Here is a 17,001-nt window from a genome sequence, read left to right on the forward strand (position 1 = left end):
GCATCCAGACTCTGAAGTGGCCACTGTTGAATATCATTTCTTTTTTTATTGGATTCTTTCAGATAAATCCCTACCCACAGCAAGATGTGCCCACATTTGACCAAAGCCCATTTCCCTGAGATATTATTGGGAATTTATATCTTCATAATAGTACACACATAATTTGACCCATCATAACTTCTCCATAAAAAAACAGAATGTTTGTCTGAATATAAGTCAACTTGTCTGCTTAAGAGAACACAGAGGTCGTTTGCATTCATTTGGAAACAGAGTTTATAGCATTGATTCCCAAGCTGTGCAAAAAGGCATAATTTCCAAATTGGCAAATCGTCAGGCTATTTTCAAGTTTCTCATCCAGCATGTTATTTCGTGCTTGGTTTGCCGTCCACTTTGTACTATTCCTGAGAATGTGCTGTCATAATAGTGTCATATAACTTTGCACCAAATCTCCCACATTATCACTGAGCCACAGAGCCTCACTGTAAAGGCGCCGCACCACTCATCCAGTCCACATGGATTAAACTGGAAAATCCTTGAAAGCCTTTGAAATAAACGGAGGCTGTGTCTGGATTTCTCAGTTATGGTTTGTACCTGAGACGATCAGTCAAAACCAGATGCACTTTTTTTAAGTGGTGACTGGATTCATATTCAGTAGGTTTTTAAATAAGTGAACACAGCCAGAACAACAGACAGAGGATATTAGAACTAAGGTAATTTCTTTCAAAGCAGCTGCACTGCATTACCTGCACATAAATATGATTTTCAACATGTAAGCACAGATCTATTGCCTGTGATAACAATGATGATTGTTGAACTGGATTTATTTCAAAATTAAATGCAAAATGATTACAGCTCTATGACTTAGAGGGCAGCATGCTTTAGAATCCTGTTTGGTCACATCTATTTGAGTCGAATAAATGAAACTTTGGAAGGCTCATATCCTCTACAACATTTCCTCACTTAAACTTCTGGTTGCTGTCTGCATCTTCAAAAGATGTACTAAGGGTGAGCGGCGAGGAGGGCTGGGGAACACGGTTTGAGAGCTGGAATAAATCGGTTTGCAAGTCAGAGCAAAGAGAGACTGTTCATCGGTGCTTGTGAACATGCATTTGTGCATAAATGTGCGTGTAATTAACACAATGGTGTTCAAGACAATTGTGGTTAACACCACAGACGCAGCTGTGCTGTCAAGAAAGTGTTGCTTTCATGGAGAAGTGGAGTCTGTTGATAAATTAAACATAACCTACTGGAGCTCTGACTTGCAGTCGACTGGAGGAAAACACTGTGCACTACAGTATGAAAAAAGTAAGAGGAAGACAATAGCGGGGCAAAAGTTATGGGGTTGTGCAGAGGATACATTCAAAGGTGTCAAGAAGAGACCGAGGAAGAGAAGGTGCTGTGAGCTGCAGAATATTTATGCATGCAAGCTTTATGTATGAATGTCTCCTTAATATTAACATGGTTGTCAAGCACAAGAGGGTGTTCAGCATAATGCAGGGTTTAAAATTAAAAAAACATCCCAAATGCCTGAATGTGGGAGCTACATCTATCCAGCAAGTTTGTCAAGTTACATTTTCCAACCTTGTTTGTGTTTGAAGTTTGAAGCTTTCGATTACCCGTCGTAATTCGTCTGATGGTGTGGCTCAAGTGTCACATGGTTGTCACAATAAATGCCCCCAGACTAGATAGATATATTACAACCTACCCTGTAAAATGGATTGGGATGGACGGATGAGAACTGAAATAGCAGTGCTGAGGAAGTGGGAGGCGAAAATATGATTTAACAGTCAGCAGCGGGCGAGAGAACAATGAGGGCTTGAACACAAACAAGAGAGATGACAAGCAGATTTTGACTGGCTTGTGTTTGAGAACACAGCATTTCATTTGCCTTAGACTGAGGAATGAGCACTGTGGGGTTTTTAGCCTTTCAGATGAGCGGTTTGGAGATCGGCAGTGAAAGAATCATAGAGCGCGAGCCTCTGCCAACACCAACACTTCCAAGTTAATGTTACGGCCAAAGTCATCATTCATACAAGTTGATGTGAGGTTGGATTGATATTTTGATCTCGCTAAACATGACTTTTGGAAGCGAGTTCATGGGTCTCCCTTGCTCATAGTTGCGGCTAAAAAATAATAGCATATAAACACTGGAATTCCACATTAGATCAGACCCAAAAACCTTAAATTCATACTGTATCCTGTCAGGAAACATTATACTGTGGTTTGGATGTAATCAACTGAGGTGTAGTCTGAAGTCCTCTCATTGCCACCAACAAAGATCATGAAAGACAAAACAAGCAGTGGCCCACGAGACTTTCACAGATATTAAATGGGTTAGAACATTTTTGTCCATCACCCAATTAGCCAAATGCTTCAGTGATTGAGCAGCCATATGGAAATAGGACTTTACATTATTCAATGTCTTTAAAAGCCTATGTGACTGATTTACACCATACACAAATGTAGGTTTTCATATAGAAGAAAAAAGGCTTCAAGGTGAGGACTCTCTTCTCGTAGGATTAATCTGAGGGAACCTTTCCCAACAGGAAAAGCTTAGAAGAGTCCTTATACTCAATTGCTGCCATGTAGGTGCTTAATTTTTTTTATATAGTCATCGACTAGACACAATTGATGTGTCAGAACTGCAGAGTCTGATGATAACACAGAGGGGTTCTTCACTACAAGTTACCTCTTCCAAATTACACATCGTCAATTGATCCAATGTTCCAAGAAGTCCATCAATGCCGACGGTTTGTGATCCAGTCGGTTCATTTCCAGCTCTTGGATGCAACCTTTTCTGCACTATGAAGCACTTTGTGACCTCATAAATACTTTATATCTCATCAGACTTGTCAAAAGCACAGGGAAGGAGGCGAGACCAACGTGTGGGATCAGAAAGACACGAGCTGGAGCGGAGGAAAAGAATGAAGGATGGACTGCACAAGTGCCAGAGAGCCACAAGGCTGCCTTTCATTTCCCAGTATTCTAAACAGAGACAAGAGACATGGGCCACACAAACCACACACACGCACACAATCATACACTCCACAGGATCTTCAGGAGTACAATCTCACAGGCCCTAATTACAGCGTTTCTTATTTGGTTTGCCAAATTCTCTGATTGCACACACTAGGGTACAGTGAGCACAGATCCAAACACACACACCCACATATTAATTTAAATTGTGCGTGTACAAGAGCGGTAACTACACAGCCAAGGGAGCCATCTTTTTAAATGTCGGCCAGCAGATAAGAGTGACGCTGTTTTTTTTTTTCCCAGTGCTGATTCCTTTTTAACCCACTAGACCGAAATCCTTTGTGGGAATGATTACACAACATTTACACGCACATGGCAGCATGAAAGATGACAAGTGTCCTGTTAAATTTCATGTGTGAGAACGAGAGCATGTCTAAAGCATTTACTTCCAACATCCTGTGTAGCGAACATACGAGGGATGAATGATGAGTTTGTAGGATTTTACAGTATGATGAAGAGGGCACATCCTAGAAGTCCATTCAAAAGGTCTGATTCCTACATAGGTTGGATCCTTATGCTGCTGCTGAACTTTGTAGGAAGGGACTATGTTGAAAAATAAATGTGCCCAGGTTTACTGAAATTGACTCGTTCCACCTTAGGCCACGATCTTATCAATCAACTCTCATACTTATACATCGCTCCTCTTGCCTCGCCCTTCAGTTCCATCGCTTGTTATTAGTATGCCACGTTCATCCTGAGCTGTTAGCCTGGTTTTAAAGTCTGATTGCTCACTCTTTCTCTTTCAACCTTGAGTTGCTTCAAGGAAGGTCATGAATAATAACCAATCGGTTTCCTACACCAGCCCTCATGTACGCCAAGACCCAAACAGCGAGCTGGAGCATTTTGCCATTACACATCCTCTCACTCGTTTAAATCCACAAGCTCTTCGGGTTCTTGCTTGGTCCAAATTGGAACCTGAGATCTTTTGTGTTTTTTCTGTGGCACCTTTTGTAACTGCTAAATATCCCTCTCTGTCTTCCTCCCTTCTCTTTTCTCTCTGTTTTTCCACACACTCATTTACATTCACCATACAACACACGTTTCTCTTCCCTTTCTTAGAGAATTCTCTTAAGTGAGGGAAACTAGGCCATTAGGCTGCAGCACAGCTTCTCCCTCGCTTCAGTATCCCCTTCTCCTCCAATTCCCTCTTTTCCTCTCTGTTACCCTTTCTGCTGCCCTGTCTCGTTCTCGCTTTTTTCCTTAGGTTGCCTGCAGTATCTGTCTTTTCCCCCCAATTTTTGTAACCTTTCTCCTTTCCTGTGTTGCTGCACACTCTTATTGCCTTGGGTATCACTGTGTCCTACCTCCAACTTGTCTCTTTGCTACTTTGTTCTGTTTTCTCTCCTGTCATCCATAATTCTGTACACACACACACACACACACACACACACACACACACACATACACAATCGCACCCAATGTTACTGAATAGAAAAGTATTTCACCTTGTGCTCCTATTTCTTTTTCCCTCTGGCAAATTTTCAGGTTCCATTTACCAATCAGTAAATACAGTTAAATTAAGATAAAACGAAAGGCAGGGATAGACATCTAATCTGTTTCATTAGGGAATTTGTTTTCTTGGAGCAAAAACGAGGCTGAACTGTTACTGTTTACAGCATTTCGCCGTCACTGCTTGTACTCACATCATCAGGAAACAAATGCAGGTGACTGTGACATCTTTTACAACCATCTCTATTTCTGCCTGTCCAGTCTACAACAGCCGCAAAGTGTTCAAGCAACAACGGGACCTGCAGCTCTTCTAAACTATTTTAGACGCTTGAACACTAGTGTGGAGAGTAGATGCAAATGCAGCAGCGATGAGGATTTAAAAGAAAAATATACTAGTGTGCATGTAGCCTGAGGTGCTGTTGATTGTGTGAAATGATGATCTGAGGTTATTTAACAGTCTGTGGTTGTATATCCTCCGTGAGTGTAGAAATACTCCATGCACACATTCAGGTTGCAAGTACAAACATTGCCTTCTGGTTTTTACACTGGTGCGAACACAGGAAATGTGTACCCACACATGAAAAAACCACAGGTTTTCATGTGATACTAAACATCATTTCACATGCTCAAAGTGCAACTAAGCCCATATTGGCCAAACATTTCATTTTAAATGGTTCTGTTGCATATGAATGAATACCAATGAGCAGAGCTTAGCATCTCTCTCATATGTATTAGTTTGAATTAGGGCTCATCCTATTTCAACAAACTAAATCATGATAATAGTCATATTATTTATTGGTTATTATTTCCGTTGCTTAATTACTACTCTACATTAACGCGAAAAAATAATAATTAAAAAAACTTGTTGACCTCACAGATAATAAATCAACAGCCCTGTTACATGTGTAAAAAGGTTGGTGTTACGTTCAGGTTCCCTCTTTAGGGGGAGAAACGATTCACAATTGTCTGTTCATCTCTGTGCGTACGAGCAAACCCCAACCCCCCCCCCACCACCTCCTTCCTTGCCCTTTGTCCATTGGTTGCCGTCTTGTCCGGGTCCCTCCGGGCTAATCTGCTGGTGTACCAGATGCATGTGCTCATTAACCTGATACCACCTTCTAAGAGCCTCAACGGCTGTGACACAGTCTAACACATAAACACACAGGCTCATGCATAATAGTGACAGTCACACACACACAAAGACTCGGTTGCTCAGTGACTTGGACCATTATTATTAGTACAGTTGCTGGATTATTGACGAAAGAGATCTCGACGAATAAAAGAGGATAAGATTTAATGTGGGAAGAATAAACCAGACCAGCGTAGTGATGTGACTCTGACCTGAAACTGGGTTTGACACAGAAAATGCACCTTGAGTTTTTTTTTTTTTAATTGTCCTCTTTTCTTTCATTCATTTGAATTCTGCAGACTCCACCGATCTCCTCTTCTGTCCCCCCTCTATTCTTAATAAGAGATTTAAAATCCTCCCCACCCACTCAACCACCACGAGACCCTCTTTCACACCTCTCTCTCTCTCTCTCTCTCTCTCTCTCTCTCCATGGCTAAAAGCCCCGTTTTTCTAGAGAAAGGAGACCTCATACAAAAGGCAAGAAAGAAAAAAAAAAAACATCCACCTTTTTTGTGTGTTCTTACAAACGGCAGCTGTCTCTCACATCGCCTCCTCTATTCACACCCTCACACCCTCGGAGCCTTATCCACCCGCAAAAAATACCACATGGGACTGACCCTACCTCCCTTGCTGTCCTCCGCACCGTCGCCCCCCCCCCCTGCTCTGAGTGAGTGGACTGTGTGGAATAAATGAGCTCATTCACAGAGCCGAGCGGCTCCATCCCTTTGCTGCCCAGCCCAATGTAAACAAGCGTAAGGTATAGGCCACATCTAAGTGTGCTTGGATCAGAGCCACCACCTAACGGCTGATGTCGGGGATAAACTCTACCTGAAAAGTCATATTGTATCGTCTGAATATACTTTGCTTTAAGGAATCATTTGAGAAAACAACTTCCAACTGCCACTGGTTTAAGTTTACATTAAGGTTTAGCGGTCGGTTTTCCTTATGAATGAAAGGGGAGAGTCATTCCAGTGATGCAGATGCACATTTAAATGTAGCATACAGTAAAACAAGTCACAGGACTCTTTTACGTTTTATTATTTTCATGGAAATTTAACTTAAACGTACAATATGCAACAAAAACAGCATACTGGCTAACAGGCTAGCAGTGTGTTTGTTGCTCTGGAAGTTATCGCAGGGATGAGCAAAGCCACGGGTAAAGCGAACGTTACGTTGAATAAAGGGAATTCTCTGGGTTTGAACATTGCTGGAAACCTTTGGGGTAATGTAAGCACGGAAGTCAACAACATAAACAACAAAGTTCTTGTCGTAGTTTTCATTCTTCACTTCTGCTGTGACCACACATTTACACTGCAGCACACAGTGACGAGGTTATCAACGGAAAATCAGGTCTCAGACACACGATACTTTTGTGCGTTTGAGATGTAAACACTTTTTAAACAGCTTTCCATAAGTCGGCCTCGACTCCGCACTTCAGTTTGTTCTGCGTCTGTTTGTCACAGTATGAATCAGACAAGGAAATTAAATCCTACGAAACCCATCTTTGTTTACTCACCTATTATGGAACAATGGAGCGGTTCATAGTTGAGCTGAATTTATGCTCATGCTGCTACAGAGCCCATATGGTTCTACAACTCCTTTTCCTCCCTCTTTCAATACTCAGTCCTTCTGTTTGTAAAACCCATTTCCTGTCTTTCAATGTTCTTGGTTTCTGTTATGAATGGACGAGCGAAGACTTTATAATGAGGAGCTCATGTCAGCACTTCAGCTTCACACTTTTACTGCACAATAAAAGTTTGTATCGTGTGTGGTATCAGGCAATTTTGAAATTTGAACAAAATAATAATCACAGTTGGGCCGTAACTGAATATAGTGTTTACAATATAGTGTTTTATATACAATCTGATGGGTTATTTAAAGTACTTTTAAAGCCATTACATTAATAATCTTGAAAGCCCCAGTATCCAATGTTCTCTCCATCCTTACAGCTTTAGATAATTGCCTTTCACAAACAATGAATGCAGCAAAATATTGTTTGGGCGAGGAAAGGTCACTACAGGTCACCACAGGGAAATATCCGGTACATTCAGGCGAGTGGGGTGGAGCCTGGGTAGAACATGCAGGAGGCAGGATGTGACATTGTATTGTATGATTTATTTCAAGTGCATGCATCTATTTTTGCCTGAACTCTAATAAGCCAGTAGGGGAATATGAAAAAACACTCTGAGGATGAGACATAACTAAGCTGCTGCAATGTACATTTGGCAAATGAAGCTTTTTCACTATTAAGTAAAAACGGTGCTCGCATTCTTGAAAAAGGCCCACACAGCCGATATATATTGTGTATTCTCTACGTATGAATTGTTTTCAAAAAGTGGCAAAGGTCATATGCTGAAATTTAATTAGTTTTAATAATGGATCATCACTCTCAGCATTGCAGCAATTGCATTTCCCATATCTTTTGTTCACTCTGCATACCATATTAACAGCAAACTCTGAAATAGAATTGCAGTTAAAGTGGAAATAGATTATTATTCTCCATGCAGTAACAGCAACAGTAATATAAATGAATGTAAAGTCTGATTCAAACAGCCACACACAAATATCTGATTATTCTTTGAGGTATTTAGTCGTTCTACGTAGCGACCTTTGCTTTGGCTCATTACGCGCTGTTGTTGCAGTTGTGATTAATGTCTTAGTAGTGAACGCCAAAAAAACGAAATGGTAAATTGTTCACTTGGATTTTACCTCTACCAAGGAGATTATGTTTTCAACCCTGTCCGCTGGGGTTTGCTGGATGTTGTCAGCAGGATTACACAATAACTATCAAATGGATTTTGATGAAACTTGATAGAAGAATGGGACATGGGCGGTGTAAGAAAACATAAAAATCTGGGGTGGATCCAGGACATTTTTTATCCCTTTTTGTTGGGTTTTTGACATTTTCACAGATTTCCCTGGGAATAATAAAATGAAATGAAAAACATCACATATTTGGTGGAGTAATACCTGAATATCTGCAGATTGGTGCAGCTTCATTGAATTTAATAGGACTGTTGGGCCTTGTCGGAGGTATGCACATGACTGACGGCCAATCTTTTCCACAACTTTGTTCAATACTCTAATGTCTCGATCACGCCAGGAGAATTATTGAATAATAAAAAGCTCAAGGTCAGTCACTGAAAAAAGAAACACTGTTAAACTGTACTTTTAACAGGAGAACAAGACAAGACACTGCAAATCTTGACCTGAATCTAAATTTCTTGAGTCTGTATCGAGAATCTTTGATCTCAAGAGCAACTGCCAAATATCGTAAAGTCTTCAAAAACAGTGCAGCCATGAAAGAGAGACAAAAATAACCAGTGGGACACACACACACGCCAATATGACATCTGAAAGAGCAACAAAACAGCATGTAAACTTCAAATAAGACGGCAAATGGAACAACACCACATCCTAATAACAAAATAACACTTGACTCCGTGTTTCCTGTAAATCGCTGTATAGTGCCACCATGACTAGCGTCTCATTTTAACATCTCCTCATTTCTCTAATCCCCTCTGGCGATGTGACCCCTGTCTTACCTCTCGTATTCCATGTTGTCATGGTCACAGCGGGAGTCTTTATGCTTCTCCCAATCCTTCCCGTGGCGGCACGTCGTCAAAGACACAATGTCCTTCCCATTGTGGATGTGATGGAGTGCATTTCGGGTATCAGAGCCAATGCCCGTCAGGTAGCGCTTCCCTTTGAACATCAGCAGGTACTTCCTGCGCGGCGGGATGGTGTTCCTGACCAGCCAGCCCCGCTCTCCCCCCTTCTGTGGGTGATCCTTGGAGAACAGCGGGATGGAAATGTCAAAGCCTGGCCTGAAGTGTTCTGTGTTGAGGCTGGCTTTGGCCAACATTGCCTGGCCGATATTGAAGCCCAGGTCCTCTGTGTAGTTCGGCCACGTGCCTGAGTACAGGTTGAAGATCAGGTGGTTCCTCCCGTCATTCCACAACGGGTAACCACGAATACGCTCGTCCAAATTGGGCACAAACTGTCCTGATAGCTGGTCCCGATCCAAGGTGTCTATCCCGAGCACGAACAGACAAGCCTCACGGGGGTCAGATGTGTAGTACCGCGACTCTCCTATTGACGTAAGGATCTTCCTGTAGCTTTCTGACACATGATCATTTTTCTCCGATGGATATATATACACCCTGAATCCTTCTCTGCCTCTGCGACGACACCGAGAGAAGTCGAAACAGGTTTCCATGCGGCAGCGGCTGTCCTTATAAACGGCGGACCATGCCTGCCGCCGCTGTCGGGGCGACTCAGCCGTCCCAGGGTCCGTCTGGAGCTCGTCCAGGTGGGCATAGCGGGGCAGGAAGGCCCGGTCAGTCCAGTTGGGCCAGGGGCGCACCACCTCACCCCGCTGGCGTGTCAGCAGCCGCAGCAGACGCAGCTGGACGCCTCCACCCCAGTAAAAGAGGACCAGCCAGCAGCACGCACACAAGCCCAGCAGGACATACTTCTTACGCGCCTGCATGGGGGCCTGTCAGAGTCTCTTTTTTCCGCTCTGTCTCTCGTCCTTTTTTTTTTTCCTTTTCCTCTGCCCCTCAGCTCTGTAGCCTCACAGGGGTGGGGGACTGACTTGTGACTTCTAACAAGGAGCTTCTACGAGAGGACAATGTGTTAACAAGGGCATCACTTCCTCATAGTGTGGCCCAGGCCACAAAAATGACGCGATCTGAGTTACTGACTTCCCTCTCTCAGTCTCTTTCTGCCTTCCCCATTTGCTCTCCACTGCACTATCAGATGTGTATATTAGCCTGTCTCTGCTGTGTTGTGAGCTGCCGCTGCTGCTGCCACTGCTTCTGCTGTGTGCATTTCTTCCACCGCCCAGCCTGGTTGAGCGAGATGAAGGGTGATTTCTCCGCTCTCTCAGGCCAAGCTCGCTGCCTCATGGTGCCTGGCGCGACTGCTGTCTGCAGGGCCCCTCCTGGAGAGAAGTAAACAAACAAGAATACAGATCAGTACACAGAGAGCGCTGCAGCTCCGCAGCCAACACGGAGACATACTCTGGGATTAGTTATGAAACTGCGGTCTCCAGAGATACTATGACTAACACTTTTGATAGCTCATTGGGTATGTTTTCATTTGGATAGCTTTTCATTTTGGAAAGACATATGTCCTCTGCAACCTCAATCAGAGTTAATACAGAAAAACACACATAATCAAAAAGTAATACAGCAGCACAGCTGGTGAATATTTCACAGGCAGCAGACAGAGGATTTTAAACTGTCACGATCCATCTTCAGGTTGAGCTCATAAAGAGAAAATTGAAAAGCACAATTCATTGATCTCTCCTCTGCATGGAGGCCACATATCTCAGTCCCACTCTGGCTTCTGCGTTCCCTGTGAAAAATGATGGATATTTACTGGCCATGTGTGCCGTGATGTGCGCTGACTTCTGGAACAGTCTTTTTACGATGGCATGTCAAACCTGGAGCAGCAGCCTGGACTAGATATTATCATACTCTTCAAGCTCCAGTTGGACTGAGCCAGATACAGTTGAGGCGCAGTGGAGGGGAAAATGAGAGAGTGTTTAGCATCTGAAATGGAGATTCGGAAATGCGGAGGGAAAACAGAAGCGTATTATGGCACTGAAACGTCCGTTCACCTTGGAGAGGCGCGGAGAAGGCTTTCGCTGTTACACACGCAAAATTGCAACGGTTTTTCAGCCTCATATTTTTGCCAAACATCAGCCCCATAAAACCCCTATATGTACAGTATACTTGTGTGTGTGGGGGGAGAACAACTCACAGTGAAGGGCAGTGTTCCTCCTGCCAGCTGCCACACAAAGGCAGCTTTCAGGTCTCACCTGGCCGCTCTCTCTCTCTCTACCTCTCATTCACATTCCTCATTTCTGCCTCCTCTCCAGCCAAGCAGAAGTGATGCCTGCCTCCTCCGTTTGCAATAAAACAAACATCGCACCGGTGACGTGGGTAAACAACTCATCCTCTGACTTCCACACCTCAAAAGCTGAGAGGAAATAGAGATGTGTGTGTAAAATGACCTGCTTTTTACTCATGGTTGTGTGTGTGCACTGTATTTTGAGTAGTGAATACCTCAGCTTTGGAGAAAATAGGTTAAAAACCGTAAGCTTCAAAATTAGCTTGATGTTATACGCTGACATTGACGTCTGCTCTTGAACACTGTACATCTTAGGAGTAATGGAAAGAATTTAGCCTTGACACCACAGCGGGAAAGATCGTGGATAAAGTCAATGACGTTAAAACGCCATACAAAAACATTAGCTTATCAGTTAAGTGAAGCGGCAGAGGCTCCACAATGCTTGTCAGGATGAATAATCTGTCGCACTAGCACCTATAGGCGGTTTGGAGCCTTTATTTGAATACATTTGTCCTGCACATGTGAAGCCTTTAGCGTTTGCTGAAGCCCCAGAAAGTGGAGATGTTAGCAGACGTTTTTTGGCACTTCCCTTGTTTCTACTACTCCAGCTACAACCACCAAAGCTGCAAGCAATCCACGCTGGAGAGAAACAGACATTTGGGATCCCATTACATATTCCTCATCAATAATGCATTTGCTCTTTTAGTTAAGGCATTGATTTCCTTCTCTGTCTTTTTTTGCCTTGCTTTATATCCCCTGCCACCAATGCATACAATTAGACTTCAATCTTCCTCAGGATACACTCGGGTGGAAGCTGTGTATGAGCGCTGTCCTTGTGATTTGTGGTTGTGGGGATAATTGATAGTGATGGCAGGTAGGTGTAATAGAAAAGTGATGGAGGGTATCATTATGATGATGGTAATGCTGATGGGCATGAAGTATTCATTTCATTGCCTTATCAAATCTAATGCCGAGCAATTTCACATAAGGACACCATCGCTTTTGTCCTTCTCCCTTCAGGTGTCTATTAAGCATATTTACGTTGATTTAAATGCACTGAGGTCTCTCTATTACCGTTGGATCAACAACACCAGTTTCAATTTCTGTTCCTTAAACTACCTCTTCACAATAGGACGCTATCATAAAAAACACCGTCCCTTGACACTCTCCTTTCCATTTAACTTATCAAATATTAGCAGCGCAGGGCTCATATTTGAGCTGATTTCAAAAGTACTCTGCAATACTTCTGAGGCAGTGAGATATTGTAGGTTTAGAGGAGCATGGAGGATAATGTGTGAACTGAAAATAATCATTGAAGATAATATTACAGGATATTAAGGCATGAAATTGCCCATTATTTAAATGGAATCAAATTAAATAACTAATCTGAGAAAAGATAGTTCTCTCATCTGAAAGCTCCAGATGTGTGAAAACCTCTGCACTGTTAAAAGCACTGTTATGTTAATTTCTACCATTTGCTATATGTGAAGGACAGACTGTACATTTGCACAGCGGAGCCATTAACAAGGAGCAACAATGACGAATGTAAGCCTGCGAAACTCGAGGACATGCCTCAACATGACAACATCCTTGGAGCTGCAAATCAGTGAGAAGGCACACACGTATTATGACCACACACACACGTAAGTGGCTTTAAGTGGTGAGAGAGGTCCCTCTGTCATGGATCAATGATGGATCATTATGGTTGGGTGACTAGCAGTGGAAAAAGGCACAAGGCTCATTGAATAAAGGGGCCTGTAGGTGCAGGGACTGAGTTCAAGGAAAGGTGAGGGCGGGAGCCACAGCTCCGAGATTCCACCTTATGTCATTTGTTTCCCATCTTTACCTTCATCCCTCAGTCCCTATACTACCTCTCGTCACTCCTTCCTTCAAGTTCCTCTTCTTTTTTTCCTACTTATATGCAAAGCTGGCTGCAGGGTTCAACTTAAGAACAATTCTACTCTTGTGCTGTTTTTCCTTTTTCAATTATTCCTGCTTCATCCTCAAAAGGGAGGTGGGATAAAGAGAGGGGACAAAACACTAAATCACAGACATGAGGAATTCACTCTGCAAGGCCAACAATTCTTTGATCACTCGTTTGCCTTGAGTGCAAAGAAAACATCTTGGAAGGTTCATTCAGAGTGTACTGAACAAGCCATGAAATTACGCCCGAGAGAAAATATCACTATATTTGCACGGAAATGCTTTAAAAAAATCAGCAAATACAAAGTGGCAGGTTGATCTTGTACCATCAGAGCAGGAAAATCCAGCTCTTCTACATTATGTTCTATGTCCTTACACCACAGAAAGCCAAATGTTTCAGACAGAGGCTGAACATTGGAGCCTGTAAAATAAAACCATGAACCATTAAACACCTCTACCTGCCCCTCCCCCTGCCCCTCTTTCTCTTCTCTCCCCTCTTTTCCACCCATCTCCCCTCTCCTCCCCATTTTTCTCTGCTCACCCCAACTGGTTGACAAGGGAGTTTTTTTTCTCTCTCTCCACAGTCGCCAAACTGCTGCTCATTGTGGGAACTGTTGGGTTTCTCAATAATTTGTAAGGTCTTCTTCCTTCTATGTAAAGTGCCTTGAGATAATGTGTACTATGATTCGGCGCTAGACAAATCAAATCGAATCGAATTGAATATGAGCAGAATATGTCTCCTTTAAAGGGTCAGACTGCTTTATTGAATGTAATCTGATTCTGAAGCCGGACATCTGGAAGGTCAGTACTTAAAAGAAGAGAAGTGGTGGGGAATAAAAGGTGAGGCTGAAGGACATTTGGAGGGTCATGGAAGGAGAGAACACAAAGAGGGAGAGGGAACTAATGAGCGATATTTCACGGGTGACAGCTGGACCAATCCCTCTATACTTCCTGTCCTGACGGCCTTCAGGGCTTCCCGTTAAACTCTTTCTACCTGCTGCTCTGATTCTCACAGAGCTGCATTATTAAGTCGTTCAGAGAAACGGAATTGAAATTTGTCATTGCATCTGGGCTCCCTTCATTTGCGTTTACACAGACCCTTATTCTTCTGCACCGTGTTGTTATGTGGGCTCCGACACAAAATGAGAACTGACGTGCTCTGAAATGGATGTCACTGATGATGGCCTTCTGCAGAGAATTCTGCTGTTGTCACTTTGTGATTTTCTTTCTCCAAATGGGACATTTTTACAGTACAAAGAGACTTATGTCTTTCAGGGAGAGACTCTGCCCTTATTTGTTCAATTTGCTGTTTTCTGGCCACAGCACCGGCACTAAGCACAACTGACATTGGAAACACTCAAAAATGAGATCCACCACCATTACAGTCATTCTCCAGGTAGCAGGAGAATGACTGTCTCACTCTATTAAGAGAAGCAGCATTAAGTCTGAAATGATTTGGATAGTGACATAGAAACGTTGTAAATTGACACCAGATGGACCAAATGCCTTGTAAAATGAAATTTCCATTCCTTTCTAAATGATATGGTTAGCTTGTAAAGGCAGTCCAGCTGAATGGAGGAGGCCTACCGTGCTCTGACACGAATCCTGGATGATTGCACTATAAAATGCCTGTGTGTCAACAGGCCTCTCAGTGGCTGTTTGTGGCTGTATATGTGCAGGAGTGTGTGCAGTCGTCTGTCTGAACTATACTTAAACACACATCTGGCATGTGTGTTATTGCTGGCCTAAAACTGGCGACATATTAGTTCAGAGAAATGAAGTGTTTTGGAGAAAACACAAATCTTGTGGTTTGGTGAAAGGCTCGGTCGAGCTAAAATTAAATCCAGGACTCTGTCATTACGGGCTTGAAAGATATGACCAGGGACCAGAAGATAGCCACGCTGCGTCGTTTGTGTTGTCTCATTTGAGACGTCTGAAAATGGAGCTACTGAAAATGGGACCGAATGGAGGACAGTTATTTAATGTGGGAATAATTTTTGTTTCAATGCTTAGAATGTCAGTCCTGGATGATTTGGCAGCATCCGCGGTTACTGTGGTAACACTGAGTGCAGTCAGGAATAAAAGGGGAGCTGGTGTATCTGTTACAGAGCAGCCAAACAGACTTGTGTTGTTTTAGCAAAGCAGTCAGTCCATATCTTTTTTCATCATACCATGTACAACTGTGATCTGACTTCATGCTGCGTGTGATGCAAGTAGATTTCCAGACAAAGTAAACGGAGCAGAGGAGCCGCCTGTCGCCTGTAACTCAGTGGTACGTCTTCTTCTAAGAACTCAGTGTGGCTGCTGCTTCTTGTTCTGTCACTTCTCTGTGAAACGTAAACCTGCAGCCAGAAACAGGCGGGAAATGACCGTTGTTTTGCAGAAGCATTTCTGATAACCAATTCCAGTTTGCACCGACCGCAGTAATAAAACACGCTGTGGTTTGTGGTTTCCCAGTTTAACTACAATCAGGAAATGTTGGGTTTAATGTCAGTCGGTGTGAAGAGAGTGTACAGTGTAAAAGAACATTTCTCTGAATCTATCTGAATCAGAAGATGTTGGCTCCACCGTCCACCCTTCCTTCCATCCATCCATCCATTATCACTAACCCTTACCCTCTGTACACACAGAGACAACAACTATTCGCAAACATTCACACCGACCGGCCATTTATAGAGTCTAATTAACTGATCTCTATAAACAGACTGACTATGTGAATATGCTGAATCTGTAGACGAGCAGCAAGATTTTGGGGCCACAACCTTTCTGGTTTCTGTCTCTAGTTTGACTCATCACATTCAAGCAGGTTTTGGTTGCCCGCAGGTAAACAGTGCGTGTCGAGAGCAAAAGAGGTGGAACACATTGACCAGAATGCATCAACGATAGGCTTTTTAATCAATCTGCATTCATATGGAGTCTCGGCCTGGGTATTTACACTGGAAGCCCCAAAATATCGACCCCAGACACTAATTTATCATTAGACGATGGCTAATTAACCTGCATGTCTTTGGACTACGGGAGGAAGCCGAAGTGCCCGTATAGAAAAACCCACGCAGACAAAACTCCACACACGTAGATCCCAACCAGTTGTCAAGTTCGAACCCAGTGAGGCGACACTGCTAAGCACTGCGCCACCTAGCCGTCTGCAAAATGTTCCTATTGAACAATTGTTTCTATGTGTACTTGATACAGCTGTAGAAATGTGTTCAGAGGATCAGCTTAAAAATCGTGCTCTGTGACCTTCCGACCTAAAGGTCACGAAGAGTTCATGAAGTAAAAATAGAGACGTTGCTTCTCACATCATGACAGCAAGGATATGCTAATCAACCAACCTCGAGCTCTGCTGTATATGCTTCACCAATTCCTACCACTGTCAGAAACAGCAAGAGCCTTTCTGCAGAAAACCATTTCTTCTTTGTTGAATAAAACTCTTTTCATATAGAAAATCAAGCTCATGAGCTCATGAATCTATTTTTCCTCCAGAACACTTTGAGTTTAATACAATAATGTGAAACGCTGTAGCTATAATACATGAATATTTAAATGTGTGTGAAGCACAAGCAAAAAGCAAAGATTAAGAAAATATAAAACTCATTTCTTATCAC

The 17,001-nt window shown here is 42.9% G+C and overlaps 1 protein-coding gene across 3 annotated transcripts in view; it reads right to left on the reverse strand.

The window, feature by feature from the left end:
- Positions 1 to 17,001, reverse strand: part of ext1c (exostoses (multiple) 1c) — a 72,528-nt gene that overhangs the window by 51,460 nt on the left and 4,067 nt on the right. For all 3 annotated transcript variants that reach the window (XM_069516841.1, XM_069516840.1, XM_069516842.1), the window contains exon 2: positions 9,160 to 10,559. In XM_069516841.1, the coding sequence (XP_069372942.1) occupies positions 9,160 to 10,106 (947 nt within the window). In that variant the 5' untranslated portion in view covers positions 10,107 to 10,559. The remainder of the gene's footprint in view (positions 1 to 9,159; positions 10,560 to 17,001) is intronic.

Source organism: Paralichthys olivaceus, chromosome 20, assembly GCF_024713975.1.
Source record: "Paralichthys olivaceus isolate ysfri-2021 chromosome 20, ASM2471397v2, whole genome shotgun sequence".
Classification (NCBI taxonomy): Eukaryota; Metazoa; Chordata; class Actinopteri; order Pleuronectiformes; family Paralichthyidae; genus Paralichthys; species Paralichthys olivaceus.